A 22626-nucleotide genomic window follows, 5' to 3' on the forward strand; every position below is an offset into this window, starting at 1 on the left:
CGAGAAAAAAGCAGACAAAAGCCATGTGAAGATTTTTGTTTGTTCTATTTTCTTGGGAACTATTTCTATTGACACGTTTCACTGTACATTGCTGTGTTTCGGTCTAAATAACACTGCTGTTTTAAATGTTTTCTTTACGCGTGACGTGTGCCGCTGATGGAAAGGCGTAGTTTTTTCAAATAAAGTATTATTGAACCAAAGATAGGCTTCAGGAAATTCCATGATTGAATTAAGTGAATTCCATCAGACCTATGAAAACAGATGGTTATTTTTAAGACTCTCTATTGGAAATTAAAACCCGTTTTGATCATACGTAACAACAGTATTTATCATGATTATCATTATCGCCAGCATTATCATGAGCTTGATTATCACTATAATTATAGGCATATGTGGATCTATATAGGATATATACTGTCTCTTATACACATCTAGATGTGTATAAGAGACAGTGATTACACAAGACAGAATTATGCTATATTAAAACATGTTGAATACTGTGGAACACGATGTAAGTGGTACTAAGACAATATTAATCCTATAGTGTTCCAAGTTTGTCTCTTGCCTTTTTAATGTCTCTTTTTTTTGAATTTGTAAAATTGTAACAATTCAGTCTTTAATACAGTACTGCAATTACAATTATTTTTGAATAAAATACCTTTATGAATGAATGAATGAAAGTGCAAGATCATAGTAAGGTTATATATAGAATTATAACTTTTCAAACACAACAACGAAAAATGGACTCCTTCATTCCCAAAATGGCGAATACAGAATTTAAGAGTTTACAATTGTAAAAAAATGTATTATTATAGACTCAATGTAATAATGTGCGAAATGATACTTGGTTATCTACGCTGAATACAAACAACGAATTCTGTCGGCCAAAAAATGTTAGGTAGGCCTATTTGATTGTAAAATACTAGAAAATATTAGATCAAACGCATTTAAAAGTATTAAGAATCAATTGTATAATGACTTACAAATACATTGGACAAATTTTACTTACGGTTATATTGATTATAAACGACACTTTCTTTTAGATAATTTGTATGACCTAATTTTAGGCTAAATTGTAGACAACAACTTTAGACAAAGCATAACTAAAGCATTAACTAAAGCATGGCGAATTAGATCGGAAATATAGGCCTACTTAAAACTAATGCCATTTATATAGGCCTAGTAAAAATTTCACGTACAGTATTAGGCCTACGGTCAGTAATTTCATAATCCCCAAAACGTTATAGTGGTACCGTATAAATTATAGGCCTATCTTATATTTTCATTCTGTTTTCTGTTATTACTTTTGTATTTCTTTCGTATTTTAATTAGGCCTATTTTTTTTCGATAATATTAACACTGTGACGTTATAGTTGTACCGTTTATTATAATTTCATTTTAGCTTGACGTAAGTTTGCATCTGATCTGTAAATAAAAATTATTGATATGAATTTGGGCTGTCTCGATGGAAACACAAGTCTGTATCTTTTGTTCTGTGTAAGATTGAATTATTTTTCTATTGTGCATAATTTTGTATATTTTGTGTTCAGTATGTAAGATTTAGTTAAGATGTTTTTTGTATTTGGATGCAACTCGGAAACGAGTTGTGATTCCCAATAAAACTTTAACCAGTCATTTGGTTAAACTGTCAATAATTAAAATAGTATACAAATAATGTAACTTTGAGGCAGAGATTACAAAAACAAAAAAATCAATAGCAATGCCTTAGCGAAGTGGACCAGGTAAATAATATTATAACTTGAAGTAGAGCAATGTCTTATACTGTATATAATAAAGGCCAACTCAGACAGTCTCGTACGACACAGCCCGACAGGATTTTGAAGACGCGATGATTTGCGTTGGTCGGGGGAAGTCAATCGGATCCTCGAACTATAGAGGGCGGATATTATGTAATCGTACCAGCATACTGTTGATGATTCTATTTTGACACTGCACAGTACGGCTGAGAAACACAACTGCCACTGGTTAAACGAAATAATTTTATTCTTTATAGTTCCTAATGCTTATTTTAATCTAGTAAAAATCACAACACCTATACCAACAGTCTCTCCAAGAAGAATAGATGATTTTGTTAGAATTTATAAAATTTTCTGTACGGCGTGGCGGAGTAAGAGGAAGAAAGAAAGGTATCGGCCCTTATGTTTATAAAAACCAACAAACTAGTTTAGTTCGATACCTGTATCTTCTCGGAGTCCCCAAGACAGAACCATATCCAGACTTGTGAGAGGGAAGTATACCAAGCCTAGACCACCACCAAACGTATTAAAATATAAATTTAAAAAGTCATAAACATGCGTGTTTCGCATGACAAAGGTGCCTAAATTACGTAGGCCTACTGCAGTTTTAATATAATAATAAATAATGAATGTTTTGATTACTTTCGCCCTACTAATAAACAATGCTCCTTTCGAATCGCCTTTGAAAATGCCTTTTAAAATCGTCTTGGTAATGTGGGTAAATTAAAATGTTCAACCCTGAAGCTTGGATGTTGAAAGCTAAAAAAAATCAGTCGGCTATTCTTTTTTAGTGTTCAAGCAACGCTTACATTTATAGTTTCTCCATTTAGGCCTATTTTATATTTACATATTTTATCATTTTGGCACTGAAAGTCTGACCCGGATAGGCCTATTCCCGGATGAATTCTGGATAGTTCACGAAATTGCAATGTAGGCTTACAGGTTAGAACGTCTCAAACCGACTTCTAGCACATAACATTGTTGAAAAGTTGGCTCATTTACAGAAGGCCTCCTAAATTCATATGTTGCGATTTCGAAACTCGTTAAATCGTGTTTCCTTGGTAGGCCTACATCATCGCTTTCCTTTCCTGCCCGTTGGTGTTGTTGATTTTGGCGGTTTTTTCGACGCATTCGATTTGTTTCCTTCACGGCGTTTACGTGAACCTTTCGCGCTTCCATTAGATGACTGGTCCCTTGTAGATAAGCGAGCTGAATAGTGAAAAAATAGAAATACGTTTTTTTATGCTGTTATGTTATTTTAACCTTATTTTTTCTCAACAAACAAAAAAGACAATTTACAGGCCTAACATTTATTGATTTTTTTTTTCAAACATAAATTTTCATTTGTTATGTGTAGGCCTACATTTCAATTCACAATAATATGTCTTTCCTTCATGATACAGCACCGCCCACCCACTATGTAAAAGGATAATAGCTACCTTGCAGAATGCTAATAATATAAACACATATAAACGGTACAGGCCTAGTCGAAGACTAAATCAATTGGTATGCCTGACTAAACTGTCAAATTTTAGGGATTAAAAACTGTTTAAATAGTGCGAGCAGTGCTACCGTATGTGCGAGGTGTTGTATACTATCGCGATCGCCATGGGTTGCTGTGGTAGCGCCAAATCTTCCCGACAGGGGGGGGGGGCTGGAATCTCTGACTGCTGGTTAGTAACCCCGACAGGCGGCATCTTACCTTGCATGGTTTTCTATCAAATTATCCTTTTAGAATAAAGAATACCATAACCAACACAATTTGTCCCCAACGGGGGCGGGGGGGGGTGGTGGTGTGGCCCTTGTCGGGGAGCTTGGACCCCCTTGTAGGGGACCCCTCGTCGGCGAATTTCTGTCGCCGCCCCTGCGCAGCGGAAGGAAGGGTGGGGAAAAGGTTCAGAGACAGAGCAATTGTTGTGGTTCAGAGAAGCTCACACAAGAGCTGAAATATGCTGGTATATGAATGGCGAATTTCATCATCATTGATAGTTGAAGCAAAAATTAGAGCGTGGTTGGTTTATCAGAAGGGTACACACTCGTAAAGGAGGTTCACTCAAAAAGGAGTTTTAGCTGAACTACAGAACCACACCCCTGGTTACAGGCCTGTTTCATAGTATTAAAATATGGTAAATTCACGCACCAAGGAACGCAGCATCAATGAACTCGTTGTCGTTCAGTAGGGGAATATAACTCGGTTTCCTTGAATCGTCATCTTCTGAAGAATTTGAAAGTGTGTAAATATCAATATAAAACATAATAAATTATCAACAATATAAACAAGAAGCCTGTACTAGAAATATCACAATACAAGAGCAAGAAGTATATTTTGAAATAAACTATCCCAAAAATGCTACACAGAACTGATTTCCGATATAGACGGGTCTAAAACAGAATCCCGGTTGACACTATAACTAATTTCTTATAATAAATCGTTGTTTATATCATGTAAACTTGATTAATTATAGGATATCAGCGATATAAGTTTGCTTTTAAAAATAGCATGAACGTATTATGATAGACAAGATAGGCCCTATTGTATTTGCACACCTTTCCCGAGGGATGCAAGACTAAATAAGAAAATAAACATTAAGAAGTTATATAATACATATATAGACTTACTTTCAACTTTAATTAGAACAAATGTTTCTCTGTCTTTTAGAACTTCATTTGCGTATCTCAGAGACGCGTCGATGAGATGTTTAACATTGCCTTCTGGATCAGCAAGGTCGACTTCGACTAAAAATAAAACCATAGTTGTTAAAAATTATGTTTGGTCTAAAATTCTGTCCGCACTATCACTATGCAACAAACAATTGGCATACATAAAATTTGATTGTATGTTCAGATTAAGAATAATGTCGATCGACTAAACATGAAAAGCTACTTTTAGTTTGTAGGCCTATGTTCTGAAAGATTGCTTCGCTTACTACCTTTCAAATTACCCATAGTCATTTAACACGGCATGTGTGTGTGAATAATATTATTTAATGGAAATAACAGTCAGTGGTTATCAAATGTGGCTTAAGCAGCCCATTTTTGGAACATCATGCTAAGAGTTAATATACAAGTTGAAATGCAAAGCACAGACTTTTACCGTAATTAATACAATATCACATAGGCGGGCGTATACAAGGTATGAAATTTACTCTGACTTTCTGCCCCCAACTAAGAGTTTGAGTTAAGATACTCAGAGTACTATCAATTGATGATACGTGACGTGGTGATGTGGTGTAGTACTAAAAACTTGTAATATTATAGAATAATATAATAGGCTATCAGTATGTACTGTTTACTAACAATCAAACTAAATTATAAGTAAACCACATAATAATTACCATCTTCTCCGAGTCTACACCGCTGTCGTATATTCTCAAGCAATAGCATCGTTTTGCAATTAGGATTGAACAGCGCCTCCTCACGCTCTGTCGGTAAAAAAAAGCCAATAAAAACGGTCATTAACAGACCACTAATTCGAATTACGTTTCAGTACCGGCACCTAATATAAACAAAATATATTGTACACAATCTTCGTTAATAAGATACCGGTATAGCGACACGGTGTAATTAGATAATGGTAATGATGATGATGATGATGATAATAATAATAATAATAATAATAATAATAATAATAATAATAATAATAATAATAATACAATTAATGATACAATAATAATGATACAATAATTAAATTGAAAATAATGATTTGTGTTCAAATAATGTGTTTTTTTAATCTTTATGAAATTTTGATGTTTCAAAGTTTAATGTGTTTAATGTTACTTTTATCTCCATTCATGTTTTGTGCTAGATTGATGTTTTAATATTTTAATATTCATTTTTTGTAAATATTATATCTTCGGCTGCGATCTTGATGTGAATAAAAGAAACTGAACTGAATAATGTATACATTACATTTTATGCCTCGTAATAATAATGTACATTAATAATACTCTATTGATATATCACCTTGTGGATATAATTTACAATATATATATATATATATATACTGTCTCTTATACACATCTTTATACAGTATGTATATGTATTATTTATCTTCCATTTGTAAATATATTTATTTATATGTATATATATTTCTCATTCAGTAATTCTTATAAACGGTTGTACAGGTACTTATAAATCAAGCATAACTCTTAAGATAATAAAGGTATAGTGAGTCGACGTATTGAATGATGTATACGGTAGTATATAAACTGTTATACGGATACGGTACTAAATACAAATATAAATCAAGCATAACTCATATGATGATCATGATAAATGTACCTTAGACCTACATAATAAACGAATGATGAGTGATTTGTATTTTTCAATTCTGAATATCTTTATCGATGACGTCACATCCTGATATTTGCATTTCTCAAACCTGTATTAAAACTCAATGCGGAACCTATTGATCGACGAACAAAGTTTATACGAATGACCTGCATTTTGCCTTTCATACAATTCTCATCATTAATGATGACATTGCAAACTGGGCCATTTATTCACAGAGACTGTTTCATACCAATGATTACCATCGAATAAGTAAAAAAAAAAAAAAAAAAAATACTAATTTCTAAATTGTAAGTTGATATAACAACTCATTTACTCAATTTTATACAGGTAAAATTTTCTTCCAGCTAGAGTTATCCCAACCGGTAATCTGCACCAATAATATGTGTTTGTTTCATTATGAAGGTAAAAAACAAACACGTGCAATGTCGTATTTGCTTTGCCCAAAATAAAGCCTACATAATGCAAACAACTAATTGTTAGACTAATATTTTCTCTCGAAATGCTCATAAAGCTAATAGAATTCGAAGTTCTTTCTGATAGGCAACCTAGTTTAAATGGTCGATCTACATTGTATTTGATAGACTGATAATTCCAACTCCTACACTTTCTGTCATCCACGTCTTATTAAATGGCCGATCTACATTGTATTTGATAGACTGATAATTCCAACTCCATTACACTTTCTGTCATCCACGTCTTATAAACATCATCATTCAGTGGCGGATACAGGAATTCGAAATAGAAAATCCCAGGGACTCCTCAGGCTCAACCATGTTGAGCTATTTTGGAGGCTGACGTTCGAAATATCATCATCATCATCATCAATCATCTTGACCAATAGTCATCTTCATCATCATCATCACTATCCTGATCTATATGCTTACTCTATGAACATACAGTTTTTAAGTAAAAACACCCTTGTACTGAAGAAATAAATCTGATCGCGGTTATTGTCAACATCATCATCACCACCACCATAATCACAATGATAATCATCATCATCGCTACCATCATCATAATCACCAGTGGTCATCATCATTCATCATCATCATCATCATCACCACCACCACCACACCATAGTCATCATTAAATTTCTAATCACCAACAAGATTAAGATCCAAAAGAGGCTAGTAACATCGGAACCACTGGCATAGGGATGTAAACATAGACCTTTAATTAAATAGTGCTTATTTACATTAGTTATCACCATGGATACATTCGGCTGACATGAAAATAAAAGTTGACAATGGTTATTATACTGGAAACCTAGGTGCAGAGTACAGTGTAATTATTGGCACAGTAAATCTACTTACCTCCATACCGAACTGTTATAAACATCGTTCAACAGGTCACTTTATGATCAATAAAGAATGCTAGTGTTACACCGTATGTTGCTGTGACAAACATTAACTGGCACTGCTACTTTATTACAACAAACTGATTAAAGCATATTGTCCAAAGATAAATGTAAACTTCACGGAAATAGGCCACAATGCCAGACTGCTGAGTCGCGGTTATCGGCTTAAAACGTGTTCAAAGCAAATCGCATTTCTTTGAATTCAGTAACATAAAAAAAAACGGCTTCTTCAGTAACATAAAAAAACTTAAGTAATGAAAACGTAACAGGTAAGTATGTAACTGTGTGACACTATAGGCATAAATATAGTCCACTGTAGGGCTGTTACACTGGGACTGTTTGCAGTTGGTCTCTTGGTTTTAGCTATTGTTAATTCATGCTTGATCGATCGTGCTGGTTTCATTCATCTACTTAGTAACGTGTGAGTGTTACGATTATTCACTCAGGGTCGGACTATAAACCATCAATCACTAATACAACTAAGCTGACTCAGAAAATTGAACAAGACAGAGACGTTTCGTAAATTAAAATATTATTTTCATTATTTAAAAACAAGTCTTAGCGATATTGAATATTAACGAAACATTGGAATAACTTATCGGTACGTTGTGTTAAGTATTATGTACAGTTTTGGTGGGATTTTATTGAGGAAACAGGTTTAAAATTTTAATTTCAGGTCATTTTATGATTTTAATGTCCCTCATGGGATCCAACCTTTGTGGGGAGTTCATTCGTGGTACGTGTCTTTATTCTCAACTTGGATTATCACCTAGGCACGTAAGAATTGGGTTTACCAACATAAATAGAGAAGGTGTTTCACTTTAATTTATCTAGGAGTCTAGAAACTGTCTCTTATACACATCTAGATGTGTATAAGAGACAGGTATGAAATTTACATAAAAATTATTTATAATAAACCCGTATAGTCCTACCTGACAAGTTAACAGTCCCTCTGCATATGCACGCTCGCATAAATTTGCATACATCATATAGAATATAGATGCTACGCAAATTGCAATAGCAATTTGCATGATAAATTGAAATAGCAATTTGCATGATATATATCAGGTAAATGACAGTACTAGTTTGATACCAATAAAATGTATGCTGGTTACGATGGAAATACATCAACAGGCTCACGAATAATTAAAACAGTTAGCCTAAGCATTTGTTAAAAATTTAACACAATTAACTTATGGGCTTTATTAAGGATTATATAATTTTATCTATATATATTAGGCCAAATAAAATAAATTTTTTGTCTTTCTTTTTTTTTAAATGATAAAAATTTTTTTATATTTATTCATTTATTTTAAATACTCATCAGATGGAAATAAAATAACCCACAGAGGCCTAGAATGACAATATCTTACATCAGACAACAACTTTCGACATCAACTTTAGGGCATCTGGCAAAAAATAAAGATAAATTCACTCACATTTTTTTTTAATTTGTAAAGATAAAAGCAACAATACAGCTCTTTACCAAAGTGCGTTCTTTAAAGTCCACGCGGTGCGCTACAATCATAGCAGGGAGAGCAACTTGATGGAATAGAACCGAGGACACACACACCTCCATGGTTTAACCAAAAAGGTCTTAGCGCACAAGGTTAATCTTGATTAAAGTGGAAAACTTCTTACTTTTACTATTATCATCATCACCTTTTATTGTTATTGATATATTAATTATATTACCAAAGCTAACAAAGTGAAAAGGGAATGAGGACGAATGAGTGTTTCTATTGTATTTTGTGGGACACAAGCGCGTACTCCATGCTCTATTCCGATTGGTTAGTTTTTGACATAGACTAATTAGGTAAACAGTCTGCCTAGGCCTATAACATGTTCGAAGACGAGGAAAAATAATATTATATACAGCCTGTTGTATTGCTTAAACAAAATCTTTATTCAAAATTAAAGTACAAAAAAACACATACACAATAAAGGTAGCGTCCATTCTCGATCATTATGGACGGCGTTTTTTCTATGAGAAGATAACCACTTAATATTTATCAACATATAATTTATGAATTTAAAAAAATACAGTAGTGTTTTAAAAACTATGTTTGAAAACAATGTATCGTATATTCACTATCAGATCATACAAAAATATGAACGGTTCTATGAACACGTGGTATGGAATGTGCTGCCCATGTCTACTACTAATAAATACTCAAATATTCAATACACCATGAATACACCAATGGTGGTCGTCAAAATTGAAAGTTGTATATTTACACTGTAGGCCTAAGCGATCTATAGTTGTCTAAATTATTAAAACTAATTATTACAGATGAAATCAACACAGGACAGACCTAGAGGGCCCTAATTATTCTAATAGCATTTTCCAGGACGCACTAATGTGTGCTAAAAAATGCGTATAACCTCGAAATCTTGACCTTCAACCCTTCCCTATTTTTATACATGAATGGTACATACATATAATTATCGATTGTTAACTGCATTTAACATCCGACAATGAAATAAAATGCTTCAACATGCATGCTAATTGCCACATACATGTGTACTCATTCCATCCTATTCGTCATGGTAACGGAAGGTTGTCAGAAGGTAATAACAATAACGCAAGATATCCAGTGAAAGCTTTACCTACTCGAGGCACATTTATCAAGGTGATTATTTTCATAATATAAAAGGCATCATGAAGATCTTTAAAAAGATATTATTATTAACTATTCTACTCGAAATATTAAAGAAAAAATTTATCAAGGTGACGTTCCATTTGAAAGACTTCGTAAAGATCCTTTTTCATAGAAACCTTGAATGTATAAAATCGATAATTTATCAAGGTGACTTTTAATTGAAAAAATTTACAAAAGTTTATCGAATCAGAAGAATCACAAAAATGGAGCTAAATAACAAAATTTGTGCTAAATACTATAATATTGTTTTTTGGACGGATAATTTGTAAGATTCTCGCATTTGTAATATTTTGGAAACATTTTGGACGGATTGATATGTCTACTGGACGGATTGAAAATGTATTTTACATGACACTTCTAATTTATACCTACTACACTTCATTGAGCTCAATCCATTACAGCGAAACTCATGAGAAATGTATCTATTTAAATAATTTCAAAAAATGGAATGTATTTATCAATAAGAAACATAGTATTAAATATTATTTACAAGTCATTGTTTAGTTACATTTTCTTGCACATCACTCAATATCTGATTAAATCAATTTCAGAAACCGAGGATATAAGAGTAATCACATTCCTAATTTTTAACTACATTTGGAAAGACATGGACATCAAAACTTACAAACTTCATATGATTTAATCAAATACACTGTTATATTCATTATATAATATATTAAATATCATTATTCACAAAACAATATTTATCTGATAATTTACAATACATTATTCTTCTCATGAATACTTCCTAATCTGGAACACAATCACATCCAGTTGTTTAATTAAAAAAAAAAAAAAAAAAAAAATATGTACTTGTTAAAACGAAAATGTATTGTTTATCCAAACAATCATTTACCAGGACACAATTATTACATTTTTGCCAATAAATCAGTCACTTATCCAAAAATAGTGCTCTCTCTTAAGCTAAACATTTTCTGATATTGGATATATTATTTACAATTAAAATTTAACTGTTCAGTAAAATATGGATAGGATTTAAACAAGTAAAAATTTAATGCGAGGATAAATGTTGTCACAGATTCATGATAATATATATCTAAATATATATATCCTTTACCTTATTTTTAAAACCTGCTGCCTGAAGCTAATTTCACAGGTGTTTAGTGTCAAAATTTAATGATTGATGTTTTGTCGTTCTTTTTGTTTCTTTGAAACCTCTCCTGTAATTTGCGAAATCTTTTTCATTAGATTTTCTCGTTTGACACAAAGCATTGTTGCCTGTTTCTTCATGATGTCTAGTCTCGATGGCTCAAAGCCACCTTGTTCTCGCAAGCTCTCAATACCTTGACTGATGGCTTGATGTTCATTCAGTGCGGAAGCTAGTTGGGTATTTAAATCATCCACCTGCGAATTCAGTTTCCTAATTTGCATATCCAGGAGTGATTTTTGACTCTTCAGACTAGAGGGCTTAGATTTTCGAGCAGTAATTTCTGGTTCTTGTGGTTCCTCCTGACCTCGTAACTCACGTAGCCTTGCAGCAACAAAATCTCCAGACATCTTTCCACCTCCACTATTGGACAGGAATTCTCGTAGTTTGGCGCTGGTGGCTGTTTCTTGGTACCCATCAAGTCGTTCTTCAATATTCTAAAATATAAAAACAAAACATGGTATGACAATCTTTTCCAAATAATATAGAAGATATGAAAAAAACTTGCACGCACAGATCCTGTTGTCAAAATTTGTTACAAGTTGTTACATTTGACGAAATGTAAGTGTGCATTGGTATTGGAAAATTACAGTATATATAGTCATGGAATTGAACCCTAGACAATGAAACATAAAAGCACATATCCTAACTAACTCCACTACAGAAATAATCAAACAAACCTGATCACTGAAGTCTGCCTCAACTGGTGCTGACACCTTCAATGTCACCAGCTCCCCTACAACATTTGCTTTTTCTGCTGCTGTCTTAACATGTTTGAATGCTGTCTCCAGTGGGGTCTTATTAGCCTCTGGCTCAGAAGCGGTCAGGGCTTTTGTGATTGGTGTCGAACGAGATCTAGCGAAGAACATATCTTGACACACGCATGCTATAGCCTAGAAATTGAAAGAAAAGGTTGGCTAGTAGGAAAATTCTGGGCTGTGAATTGATGAAATTATTTCGCTCCCAAGTTAACATAAGTAGAGATAAATTACCATCGCATCGCAAACAAAACATAAATGAGATGTTGAGGAATGTCACAAAAACCGTGCATAGAGAATGTGCAAAGGTGGTGTGGAATTTTACTGAGAAGCTGACATGTTAGGAACCACAGAACAATGTTTGGCAACTCAAACATACATGCGAACTTCTTTCAAGTATGAAGATGATACCCCTAATTTTAATTCTATACAATCCTGAAATTTACCATACCTCATAGAATGCCCTCATGAAATAAGGATTCCGATCGTCTACGAGATCATCAACTTTGATATGAGCTAAACTGTGCATGATAACCGTAACAAATTCACCGACGGATTCCAGTCGTTCCTGACGGATGAAGAGAATGTTACGTGCATGCTGGAAGAAGAACGAGTTACGGAACATATTCCGTTGGTAGTTGTTAGGTGGAAGGTTGGCCGCAAGCAGCAGTGTGATGTCTGGTGTCTGCAACTTCTGCCGCAACATCTGAATGATAAAGACCCCAAAGCGATAGATGATGAACTGACTGGTAGTGATGTTGTCGATGTCAAGAGGCACAAGTTCTCCCATACACATCCACTGTGCATCTTTGACATCAATGAAGGGGTCGCTACCAGCACCTGGAAAAAACAAACATGAAATAAATTCATCTTTAAAATTTGCAAATTGGTATAAGAATTAAACTTCAATGAAAATAATTAAGGTAAACAGAGGACAACTTACCATTAGTACCACTGCCTGCCACACCACCACTATTTATCAACATCTCTTCCATCTCCCGTACATTCTGGAATAGAGGTGATGCCATAAGAGCTGAAAACATGCTTGAATCAACCCCTGGTGGCAATCCTTCAGGTGGGATGTAGCCTGGTTCTCCAAGAAGTTGAGTGTTGTTGATTGTATCAGTAAGCTCGGCAGCACCTGATAAGACCAAAAAATAGTGTATACTTAAGTTATATACAAATTCTATGTATACCAGAACTATCCAATATCCAACAAGTGGTAAAAAAGAGTGGGAAAGTTTCCCCCCACCCCACTTGTCTACCAAACAATTCAGAATTCCTAAAAATATATACACACCTTGCTGTTGAATGTGATTCAATTGATCCTGCTGACGTCTCTCATCAGCTTCACCTTGACGTTCAGCCTCTGATTTGATTCGTGTCATCTCCATAGACTGCTTCCTTTTCCGCCGTTCTTCCAGTTTAGCTTTCACTTTGTCTTTATTCTTCTGCATTTCAGCATCCTGTTCCTTATTGAATCGATCCATATAATCTTGGTGTTCTTTCAAAAGTTTCTGTTGAAAATGAATTGATCAATCATAATTATACTTGTTTGTAAAGTAGCTAAAACAAATCTCATGAACAACACTAAATTAAAAAAATGTCTTGCAGTTGAGAATTACAGTCCCATATTGATATAGATCAGAGAAGGGAAATCAAACACTGAATTAATTCCAATTTGTTTATATTGTTACCTGCTTTGCCTCTTCATTCTCAGCACTTGCCAAATCTGCATTAAGGCGACGTTCCTTTTCTTCAATCTGACGATAACGAGCTCTTGCACGTTCTTCCTCAGTTTGGTTAGCACGTTGTACATCCCTTAATCTATCAGATTCAATCTCCATCTCTAATGCCTTGACTTGCTTTTGCATTTTTTGACGACGCTCCTCTTCTCGTCTGAGTTTCTCAGCCTTGATCTTCTCCATTGCTCCTTCCATCTCTTTCATCTTCTTTTCACGGAAGATCTGCGCATCGTGTGCTGCCTTTGCTGCCTGCTCAGTGTATTGCTTGGTCAGGTACTCTTCTGGTGTGAGTTCTCGCATTGCATCAGACAACTCCTTCAACTGTTTTTCTTTCAGCTCTAATCGTGCATATGCCTGTTGGAGCTCAAGTGCAGGTATAGCATCTTTCTCAGCTTGTTCAATTCTCTGAGTAGTGACACGGTCAAACTCAGCTAGTTGTTTCTATTAAGTAGGGAATGTAAAAATTCGTAAAATCAGGAGTGATGGCAATTTATGAGTTCAGTTTATTAAACACTTTAACCCTGTCTACCCTTAGTAACACATGTAGAAATATAACAAATTAATTTTGTTTTGAAGCTTACCTTGTGTTGTCTCTGAAGATCCTCCTTCTTTTCTGCTAAATCTGTAGCAGTTAGGGAACCAGATGTAGCAATAAGCTCCATAAACTCCTTCTGTTGAGCTTCTTCAAGAACGTCGCGCTGTTGCATTCGTTTATCGGTCATGTTTGCACGAGCATTTGCGATCTCTGCTGCACGCTGTTTCTCCATCAGTTCCTCTTGGTGAACCTGTTCTTTGATGTGACGTTGCTTCAGAACACGGTAGATGATGCTTTCTGCCTTTTTGCCATCCTCTCCTTCAAGGGATTCCTCTAGAGTCGGACGTTCAACAAGTCGTTGCTAGAGAAAGATTAGAAAATGTATTAAAAAGGTGATGACCAATTGGAAAAAAATGTCTTAAACTATAGGTTAAGCAATTTTTTGTTATCTATCTACAGTATATTAAATATTTAGGTTAGAAAACTTTAATTTTAGTCTGTACATACTTGTTGATCACTTAAGCCATCTCTTTCTTGCTGTTGCTGGAGAAGTACTCCCTCCAACTCATTTTGATGTTTCTCCTTCATACCCAAAAGTTTCTTCCTTTTCTTTTCAGCAACTTTTTCAGCAAGAATTTTCTTTTGGCGATCCTTCTCATGATCAATTGTTCTTGTTAAATTGTCCATCTAAAAAACATCCAAACCATTTTTAAATATCATTTTATAGTTCATAATATTCTTTGAGTGTTCCTTCAATTTAAATCTAAAATGATATATTACAAATTGTGTACTTTTACAGAAATTACCTCTTTCTTGTGCTGTTCCATCAACTCCTTCATTTGTTCATCTGACAATTTCTTCTTTGTGAGAACAAGTTCTTTCTCGAATTCAGCATTATTTTGTTCTTTTATTCTATTCTTCTGTTCTTCAAATTGATCTTCAATTTTCTTTTGAGACCTTTCAAGTTCATCATTAAGTTCTTTTTTCAACTTTGTTTCATATTCTAACTGTTTAATGTGGAGATTTGCCTGTTGTTCTATTTGGTTCTGTTGGAGTTTTTGTTGTTCTTGTCTAGCATCATCAGATGAAACCTTGTCACGAATTGCATCAATGGCCTGTGCTCCATCTGTCTCACCACGCAGCACTTGTTTCTTGCTAATGTGATCAAGTTCCTTGCTCACAGCATTTTCTTTGGCTACCTCTTCCTTCAGACGTTTTCTAGCAGCAAGTTTTGCCATCATATGTTCCCTTTGCAGGTTTTGATTAGCAGCAAAACTTACCTGCTCTCCTCTGACATCTTCAAAATACTGGTCTAGAATTGCTTGTTTTTCCTCTTCAGTTCTGTTATCTTTCTTTAGTAAGGTTTGAAGTGTGTTTCTGTGCGAACCCAATTGCTGTTCATCTGCCAGTTCTTCAGAGACACTCATAGCAACAGCTAAACTCCTCATACCATCAGCATCAAATTGAGCTTCCTCTGCCACTCTGAACTGCTCCTCTTCTTTAGAACCAGCCTCAATATTTGCAGGTAGGTCAGATTTTCGAGTACCTCTTCGATTTTTCAGTCGGTTTTTCATCTTCATTTTCATAGCATTATTTACTTTGCTTGTATCTGACGTCTGTTGTGATACATTTTTTACTAATTCCTTAAGCTGAGGTCCTTTATGTGCCAGATTTAAAAGCCTCATACGTTCTTCCATTTGCTCATCTAATCCTCCTCTCCGCTTTCTTTCTTCCTCAGCCATCTCTTCTGCATATGCTTTTGTAAGATCTGCAATAAGTTTTTGCTGTTGCAGCATAAGAAGCTGCAAGTCTTTATCAGCTTCGCTGTCATCTAGATTGATATCTGGAACAACATCCTCTCCTAGACCTTCCCTCTTGGCCTCTGCTATATGCTTCTTGTGTAAGGCCTGCTTAGCTTGTAATCTTCTCTGTTGTAAGCGCTTCTTAAGATGTTCCATTTGCTGCTGCTTTTCTTGTTCGAGGTCATCTGCCATTTTGCCAGTTTGTTCAACAAAATCTGTCATTATTCTTTCCTTCTCTTCCTCAGACTTGGCATCACGCAGCTGCTTCTTTAACTCATCCCGCCTCGCTGTCAGCATTGCCTCTTTCTTTTGTTCATAGTTCTGTATCACATCATTTACAGCCTTAACCTCATTTGCTTTTAGTTCTTTTTCAAGTCTGACTGCTTCCAGAGTTTGCCTTTCAGTCAAGGTCTTAGCTAATTCCCTCTTAGAGTCATCAGTCAATGAAGCATGAGCTCCTTGTACTGAGAGTCCACTACGAATATTCTCTGTTCCACTACTAACAAGCTGTGTCTGAATCTTTCTGATGTCATTTGCCGGCTGTACCTTCGAAACATTTATGTGGTTGTATGCCATTGGAGATGTTGCAACAGCTGTAGTTGCCATTTGATTATGGATGATATTTAACTCTGTTGCAGCATAAGAACCAGATGCTTCTTGGAGCATTTCTGATGAAATACTAAAATGAGCTCCACTCTCCAACATAGCAATGAGTCGCTTCAGTAAAGGAATAACATCTCTTCCAGCTCTTTCAAAAATAAGAAGATCTCCATAAACACCTGAAAAAGTGGCATCATAAAATCCAGCAATGAACGTTGCATTGGTCAGAACGAGTTTTGCTTCAGTGCTCAGCAATTCAGATCTTTCACGTGAATACTCAAGAGAAGCATGATCCTCATCAAGATTTTCTGTGCGTGTTAGAAGTTGATCAAAAAGTTCACTTTGGAGACGTGACTTTGCTTGTCTGTAGCGGTGCTCTACAGCAGAAACTGCATCAGGATTCAATGTTCCTTCAAGTTCTGTTTTCCTTTCGTGGTATCGGCTTTCTTCTGACTGCAGTTTACTGTAAAGTTTTTGTATGGTATCAACAAATTTCTTGTGAGCGCTATGATGTCTTTCTTCACTTTGACGTTCCAAATCATCCCCTCTCATAAGAATAGACAACACATACTTGGGAAGAATGCCATTATGGTCTTCTTCAGAAGTTGTTCTACGCTTTACCTCTCGCTTAGCTGCATTCTCTAATTCTGTAGTTCCTTCAATAATAGATTTCAATCCACTTTCTACATTTTTTGCTGTAATGTTGTCCATTTCATTTAGAAGGTTGTTAGATAATTTTGATTCAATTGTAGTAAGTTCCTCCTCACGCTGTCTCTGCCTACGCCAGAAACCACGTCTTGCAACAATTTCATCTTCGAGCATAGCAACTGCTCCTAGTGGTGGCTTTTTCTTTTTGTCAGATGCTAGAGTCACAGGAACCACCGTTTTTGTCACATTACTTATTTTTACACCAACAATCGGACTAAGTTCTTCAGTTACTGGATCAATGGCAGGCTTTCCAATCATAATTGGTATCAGTCCTAATCCCTCTGGATTTTCCATTGTTCCACCAAGTGGGATAAGTTTTCCAGTTACTCCCTCTTTTTCAACACCAAGAATTGGAACCTCTTGTCCAGATCCACTAGGATCTCTCATTGTTGTTCCTACTAAGATGGGAAGAAGTTGGCCAGTTCCAGCAAATTCAAACATTCCAGGAGAACCACCATTAGTGGTCAAGATTGAAGCTCTTTCAAGCCTTCGCTCAACATCCTGTACAGAACGAAGTAGATTTCCTTTTGCTTTCAATCGTGCTTTAATCATCTCTTTGACTGCCCCTTCTACAACAGACTGTTCATGTCGGCAGTTAGCACCTTCTGGTCCAGTTATAGCATCCAGATAGAGCTTGATAGCATCAAGAGTGCGGATTTCACATGCCATAACAGAAGAATCCAACAGAATTTGGTATCCACCACCAGTTGACAAAACATCATCTCCCTCAATTCTTCCTCCTTGTATGTGCAGAACCTTCCCACTTAATGGATCCACATACTTACAGCCTGCAATCATTGGTGTCATTCCACCATTTTCTGTTGGTTCAAGCATACCACCTAAAGGTATGACATCACCAGTTTCAGGATCAATACCAATGCTTAGAATTGGCACTGGTTGTTCACTGTTCGGATCAATCATCAAGGAACCAACTTCAATAGGAATGGGTAGTCCAGTTACAGGGTCAGTGTGAGTACCACCAACTGGGTACACCACTCCAGTCTGGGGGTGAATAGTGACTGAGAGTATGGGACACTTGAGAGCTGTTTCTGGGTCAACCATTGGAGCATTCAATTTTATGTCACTGCTATGTTCAGTGCTAGTCAGGTTTGACACAACTGAGAGTCCAGTGTTAGGATCAGTTGGGAATGGTATAAATGGAATCAGTGGTTCATCTGATCGAACTGTTTCACCTACAATGAAAACAAGAATATTAATTATATTTACATATTTTTACATGGAGAATATTTGGATCTGACCATACTTGGTTACGTAAATTGTGGTCTAATATTAATAAATACTTTTATCATAATTATGATTACAAATTTATATGATGAATCATTAAAATCAATTAAATACAGAGCAATGCTAAGAAAAAATACATCAAAACAACTTTACTTGCTCATAAAAAATATTAAGCTAAGTTTGTTTAATCACTAACTATACATTACTTTTACTATAATTAGTCATTCAATGGGTCACAATACTGTATAAAGGAATGGAGCAGATACAGAAACATGTATAATAATTCATTATAATGATATGCAAATTATCTAACCTGTTGCAGAATCAATGGTAAAGACAAGTCTTGAGGACACTGGATCATATGCCACGTTGCCTTGAATTGGCATCACACGACAGCTCTGTGGATGCAAGAAGAATTCTGGAGGCACCTCACAGACTTCGCCGTTGACCATTATCATTGAAGCCTCGCTGTTGGGCACAATCAGGTTGGTAGCTTTGTCGACATGTATCAGATCTGGATGCAGTATGCTGCCATCAGGACCTACGTGGTAGAAAAGATGTAAATACATTAAGCAATCTCATAGTTTCAAATGCACAAGCACATGTCAGAGAATTTTTTAGTTTGTGATATATTTTATTTCACATCTCCTTAATTACATGCATTTGAAGAAATTCATTGCATGATGATAACACCAGTAATGATAATGATAATGACAGCGATGATGATAATGATAATAATGGTGAAGTGATGATGGTTATGATGATGATAAAGATTAATGAAAAGATGATTATGATTATGGTGGTGACTGATAATTGATGACTATGATGTTATGATAATGATCTATTAAAAAAATAATGAAGATAATGATGCTATGATGATGATAATGATATTTGTCTGTAAACTGCTGTTTACCTCATCTTGCATTAAATGCTTGAAAAAAGAAAAAAAAATAGCTTCAAACGTACCAAATAATTCTTCTCTAATAATTGGCAGAGTGTCAGTGCCTGGCTTGACAAGCTGTGCCCCTGTGCCTTCACCAAGGACACCCCATGTGCCGAGCCGTTGGCATTCACCTCCAACGTCAGTAGCCATTCGGTTCAATAACGCACCAACACGTCCAGAAACACTGTAGAAAACAAGTTGATATTTTGAATTACTTTGTGATGAAACAAATAGTGGGCAGAAGCTACTAATTTATATTCCTATATACAAACTCAGCCAATTTAACTTCACTTACTTTCTTATCATTTTGCTGTCAAGTTCCTCTTCACCTGGGCTACTAGGCCCATTTGCTAATTTTTCAGAGCATTCATTGAGAAGACGTACTGACTCACGGGCACTTGCCATAAAAGCAACCTAAAACAATAACAATAACATTAATAATAATAACAATAATAACAATAACTAATAATAATAATTATAAAAATAAAATTAAAACATTAATAACCACAATATATAAATTATTTACAATTACAATAATTATCAATGAAAATATTATTACAATAACAAAAAACAATAAATGTAATTATTAGTATTATTGTTATTGTAATATGTAAATTTACCTGGTGTTCTTCACGTCCTTGCTCATCGTGTTTCATCAGTTCACTCTGCTTCTTAAGTACAGCCTCTGTCTCTTATACACATCTAGATGTGTATAAGAGACAGATAAAGGAATGGAGCAGATACAGAAACATGTATAATAATTCATTATAATGATATGCAAATTATCTAACCTGTTGCAGAATCAATGGTAAAGACAAGTCTTGAGGACACTGGATCATAAGCCACGTTGCCTTGAATTGGCATCACACGACAGCTCTGTGGATGCAAGAAGAATTCTGGAGGCACCTCACAGACTTCGCCGTTGACCATTATCATTGAAGCCTCGCTGTTGGGCACAATCAGGTTGGTAGCTTTGTCGACATGTATCAGATCTGGATGCAGTATGCTGCCATCAGGACCTACGTGGTAGAAAAGATGTAAATACATTAAGCAATCTCATAGTTTCAAATGCACAAGCACATGTCAGAGAATTTTTTAGTTTGTGATATATTTTATTTCACATCTCCTTAATTACATGCATTTGAAGAAATTCATTGCATGATGATAACACCAGTAATGATAATGATAATGACAGCGATGATGATAATGATAATAAACGCATGCGCATTTGCATAAATGTCTACACACACACATACACACTACACACAATAAAAAACATAGGAAATAGCAAGAGTGATTACAATAGTTCCTATTGCATTACATGCATAGGAACTAAAAAACAATAAATGTAATTATTAGTACTAATGTTATTGTAATATGTAAATTTACCTGGTGTTCTTCACGTCCTTGCTCATCGTGTTTCATCAGTTCACTCTGCTTCTTAAGTACAGCCTCAAATCTGAGGCCAAGCTCTTTGCGGCGTTCAAGTTCAATCTCAAGCTAAGACAAAGTTGTAAAGGAAGATTAAACGATAATAAGCATATATGGATATTAATTTATGCCATCTGATAATTTACATGTTCACATAAAACTTTTTAACAGCCTAAAGCAAGCGACAATCTTCAATAGAACATTCTGGAGTGTCAAACTTATCAACTGACCAATCACTAAAATCACCTTGAAATGTCTTCTACAGTGGAATGCGCTATACAAGTACTGGACCATTGACCACTACTCACAACGGAGCCAGGAATAGGTACTAAAAAATGCTCGAATAAGCGCCGCTCTCAAATAAGCGCCACACCAAACATGATTTTTTTCGCTAACCGTCGCTTTCAAATAAGCGCCGCAGCGCTAAGTTATTTGAGTGAATAAGCGCATGTGTGCAGTGAAACACTTTAGAAATATGGTAATACAGCATTCAAATGAATAAATAACACAATCAAGACACAAGCGTACTGTGTCTTTCAAAACGTTTATTTACGATGGTGTAGGGTCTATGATAGTCCTACCGAACTATGGGAATACGTGAGATAGGTAATATAGGCACAATGGAAAGCGCCACGCCAATATATTTTTAATAAGCGCCGCTCTCGAATAAGCGCTGCACTGAAGCCTCCAAAAATTTTATATTTGAGCATTTACAGTATGTGTCCTACAAACACTTGCGTATGTTTTTACACTGTCATTTTGTAGGACCTTACCAACAATACCCACGGGGTTTAGGCTTAGCAGAAAGATCAATGGGTACTGGACCACAAGAATTTCCATAGTAAACATCCATTATATACATTACAACAGCTTAACTGTCTATCTGAAAGATAAGGCATCCAGAGTGCTATGCATTACCTCTTCACTCTTCTTTTCATAGTCTGCTAGATCCTGGCTGGTTGCCAAGGCTGACCTTCCTGAAAGGTTCATCTTAGCTACCCATAATCCTTTCAAAGATTCTGTTTGATTGTTGATTTTCTGATACAATGCTTTTGCCTATGTAAGAAAAAAAGAAATTAAAAGACATCAGAGTTATATTAACCCAGCAATACTGGTTTTCTGACATGATGCCTTTAGTTTAGCACCATAAATTGAAAGTTGAAATGCTGATGAAAATCAAAACAATAAACAGATGGATGTAGCTACCTCTTCCTTTTGTCTGCCTAGTTCTGATGCAACGTGACGTGATTGCTTTGCAAGATGATCATAGAACCTAGGAGAACTGAAGCCCTCCAGATCAACTTGACGATCATAGTCCCAGAATTCATCTGTTTTAACTTCATCTATTAAACAGGAAATGACATCAGTTTAATAATTATAATAATATCCATTTGCATGCCAGATAATATATCAATTTGACGTCTGCCAAATACCAAAAACTGAAATGTTTTGATTTCTGTCTCAATGGAAGTTAGTATATTTGAGACCTTTAACTTAACTATTCAATGTTTTTTACCACAGATAAAATATCAATTATGACTTTTACTCTAGTTGCCCATCAGTGTAAAATATTTATATTGTGCTATTTAAATACAGTATTTTAACTACGACCAAACATACA

General features: G+C 35.1%; 2 protein-coding genes across 3 annotated transcripts in view; both read right to left on the bottom strand.

The window, feature by feature from the left end:
• Nucleotides 1-1977: 1977 nt before the first annotated feature.
• On the bottom strand, nt 1978-7777 carry LOC117111210 (uncharacterized protein CXorf65 homolog). Of its 2 annotated transcripts, none has more exons than XM_033254100.1 (5): nt 7364-7777; nt 5093-5179; nt 4377-4493; nt 3898-3969; nt 1978-2966 (listed from the first exon to the last, which is right to left on the bottom strand). In XM_033254100.1, exons 1-5 carry the CDS (start codon nt 7386-7388, stop codon nt 2830-2832), a joined length of 438 nt encoding a protein of 145 aa, XP_033109991.1. In that variant the 5' UTR covers nt 7389-7777; the 3' UTR covers nt 1978-2829. The 2 variants fall into 2 exon arrangements, with proteins under 2 accessions (XP_033109991.1, XP_033109990.1); XM_033254099.1 differs by having other exon boundaries at nt 3898-3972; nt 7364-7766.
• Nucleotides 7778-10968: 3191 nt separating this feature from the next.
• Nucleotides 10969-22626, bottom strand: part of LOC117111255 — a 90722-nt gene continuing 79064 nt past the window's right edge. Inside the window, exons 109-123 of the mRNA XM_033254168.1 lie at nt 22212-22348; nt 21924-22061; nt 20964-21074; nt 19870-19988; nt 19598-19758; nt 18945-19172; nt 15083-18579; nt 14784-14963; nt 14323-14637; nt 13694-14182; nt 13297-13513; nt 12940-13137; nt 12448-12836; nt 11919-12131; nt 10969-11675 (exon numbers count right to left, since the gene is read on the bottom strand). Coding sequence (XP_033110059.1) covers nt 11205-11675; nt 11919-12131; nt 12448-12836; nt 12940-13137; nt 13297-13513; nt 13694-14182; nt 14323-14637; nt 14784-14963; nt 15083-18579; nt 18945-19172; nt 19598-19758; nt 19870-19988; nt 20964-21074; nt 21924-22061; nt 22212-22348 — 6863 coding nt within the window. The 3' untranslated portion in view covers nt 10969-11204. The remainder of the gene's footprint in view (nt 11676-11918; nt 12132-12447; nt 12837-12939; nt 13138-13296; nt 13514-13693; nt 14183-14322; nt 14638-14783; nt 14964-15082; nt 18580-18944; nt 19173-19597; nt 19759-19869; nt 19989-20963; nt 21075-21923; nt 22062-22211; nt 22349-22626) is intronic.

This window comes from Anneissia japonica, unplaced genomic scaffold (genome assembly GCF_011630105.1).
Source record: "Anneissia japonica isolate Jap-2015-1 unplaced genomic scaffold, ASM1163010v1 scaffold288008_len1385354_cov213, whole genome shotgun sequence".
Lineage (NCBI taxonomy): Eukaryota > Metazoa > Echinodermata > Crinoidea > Comatulida > Comatulidae > Anneissia > Anneissia japonica.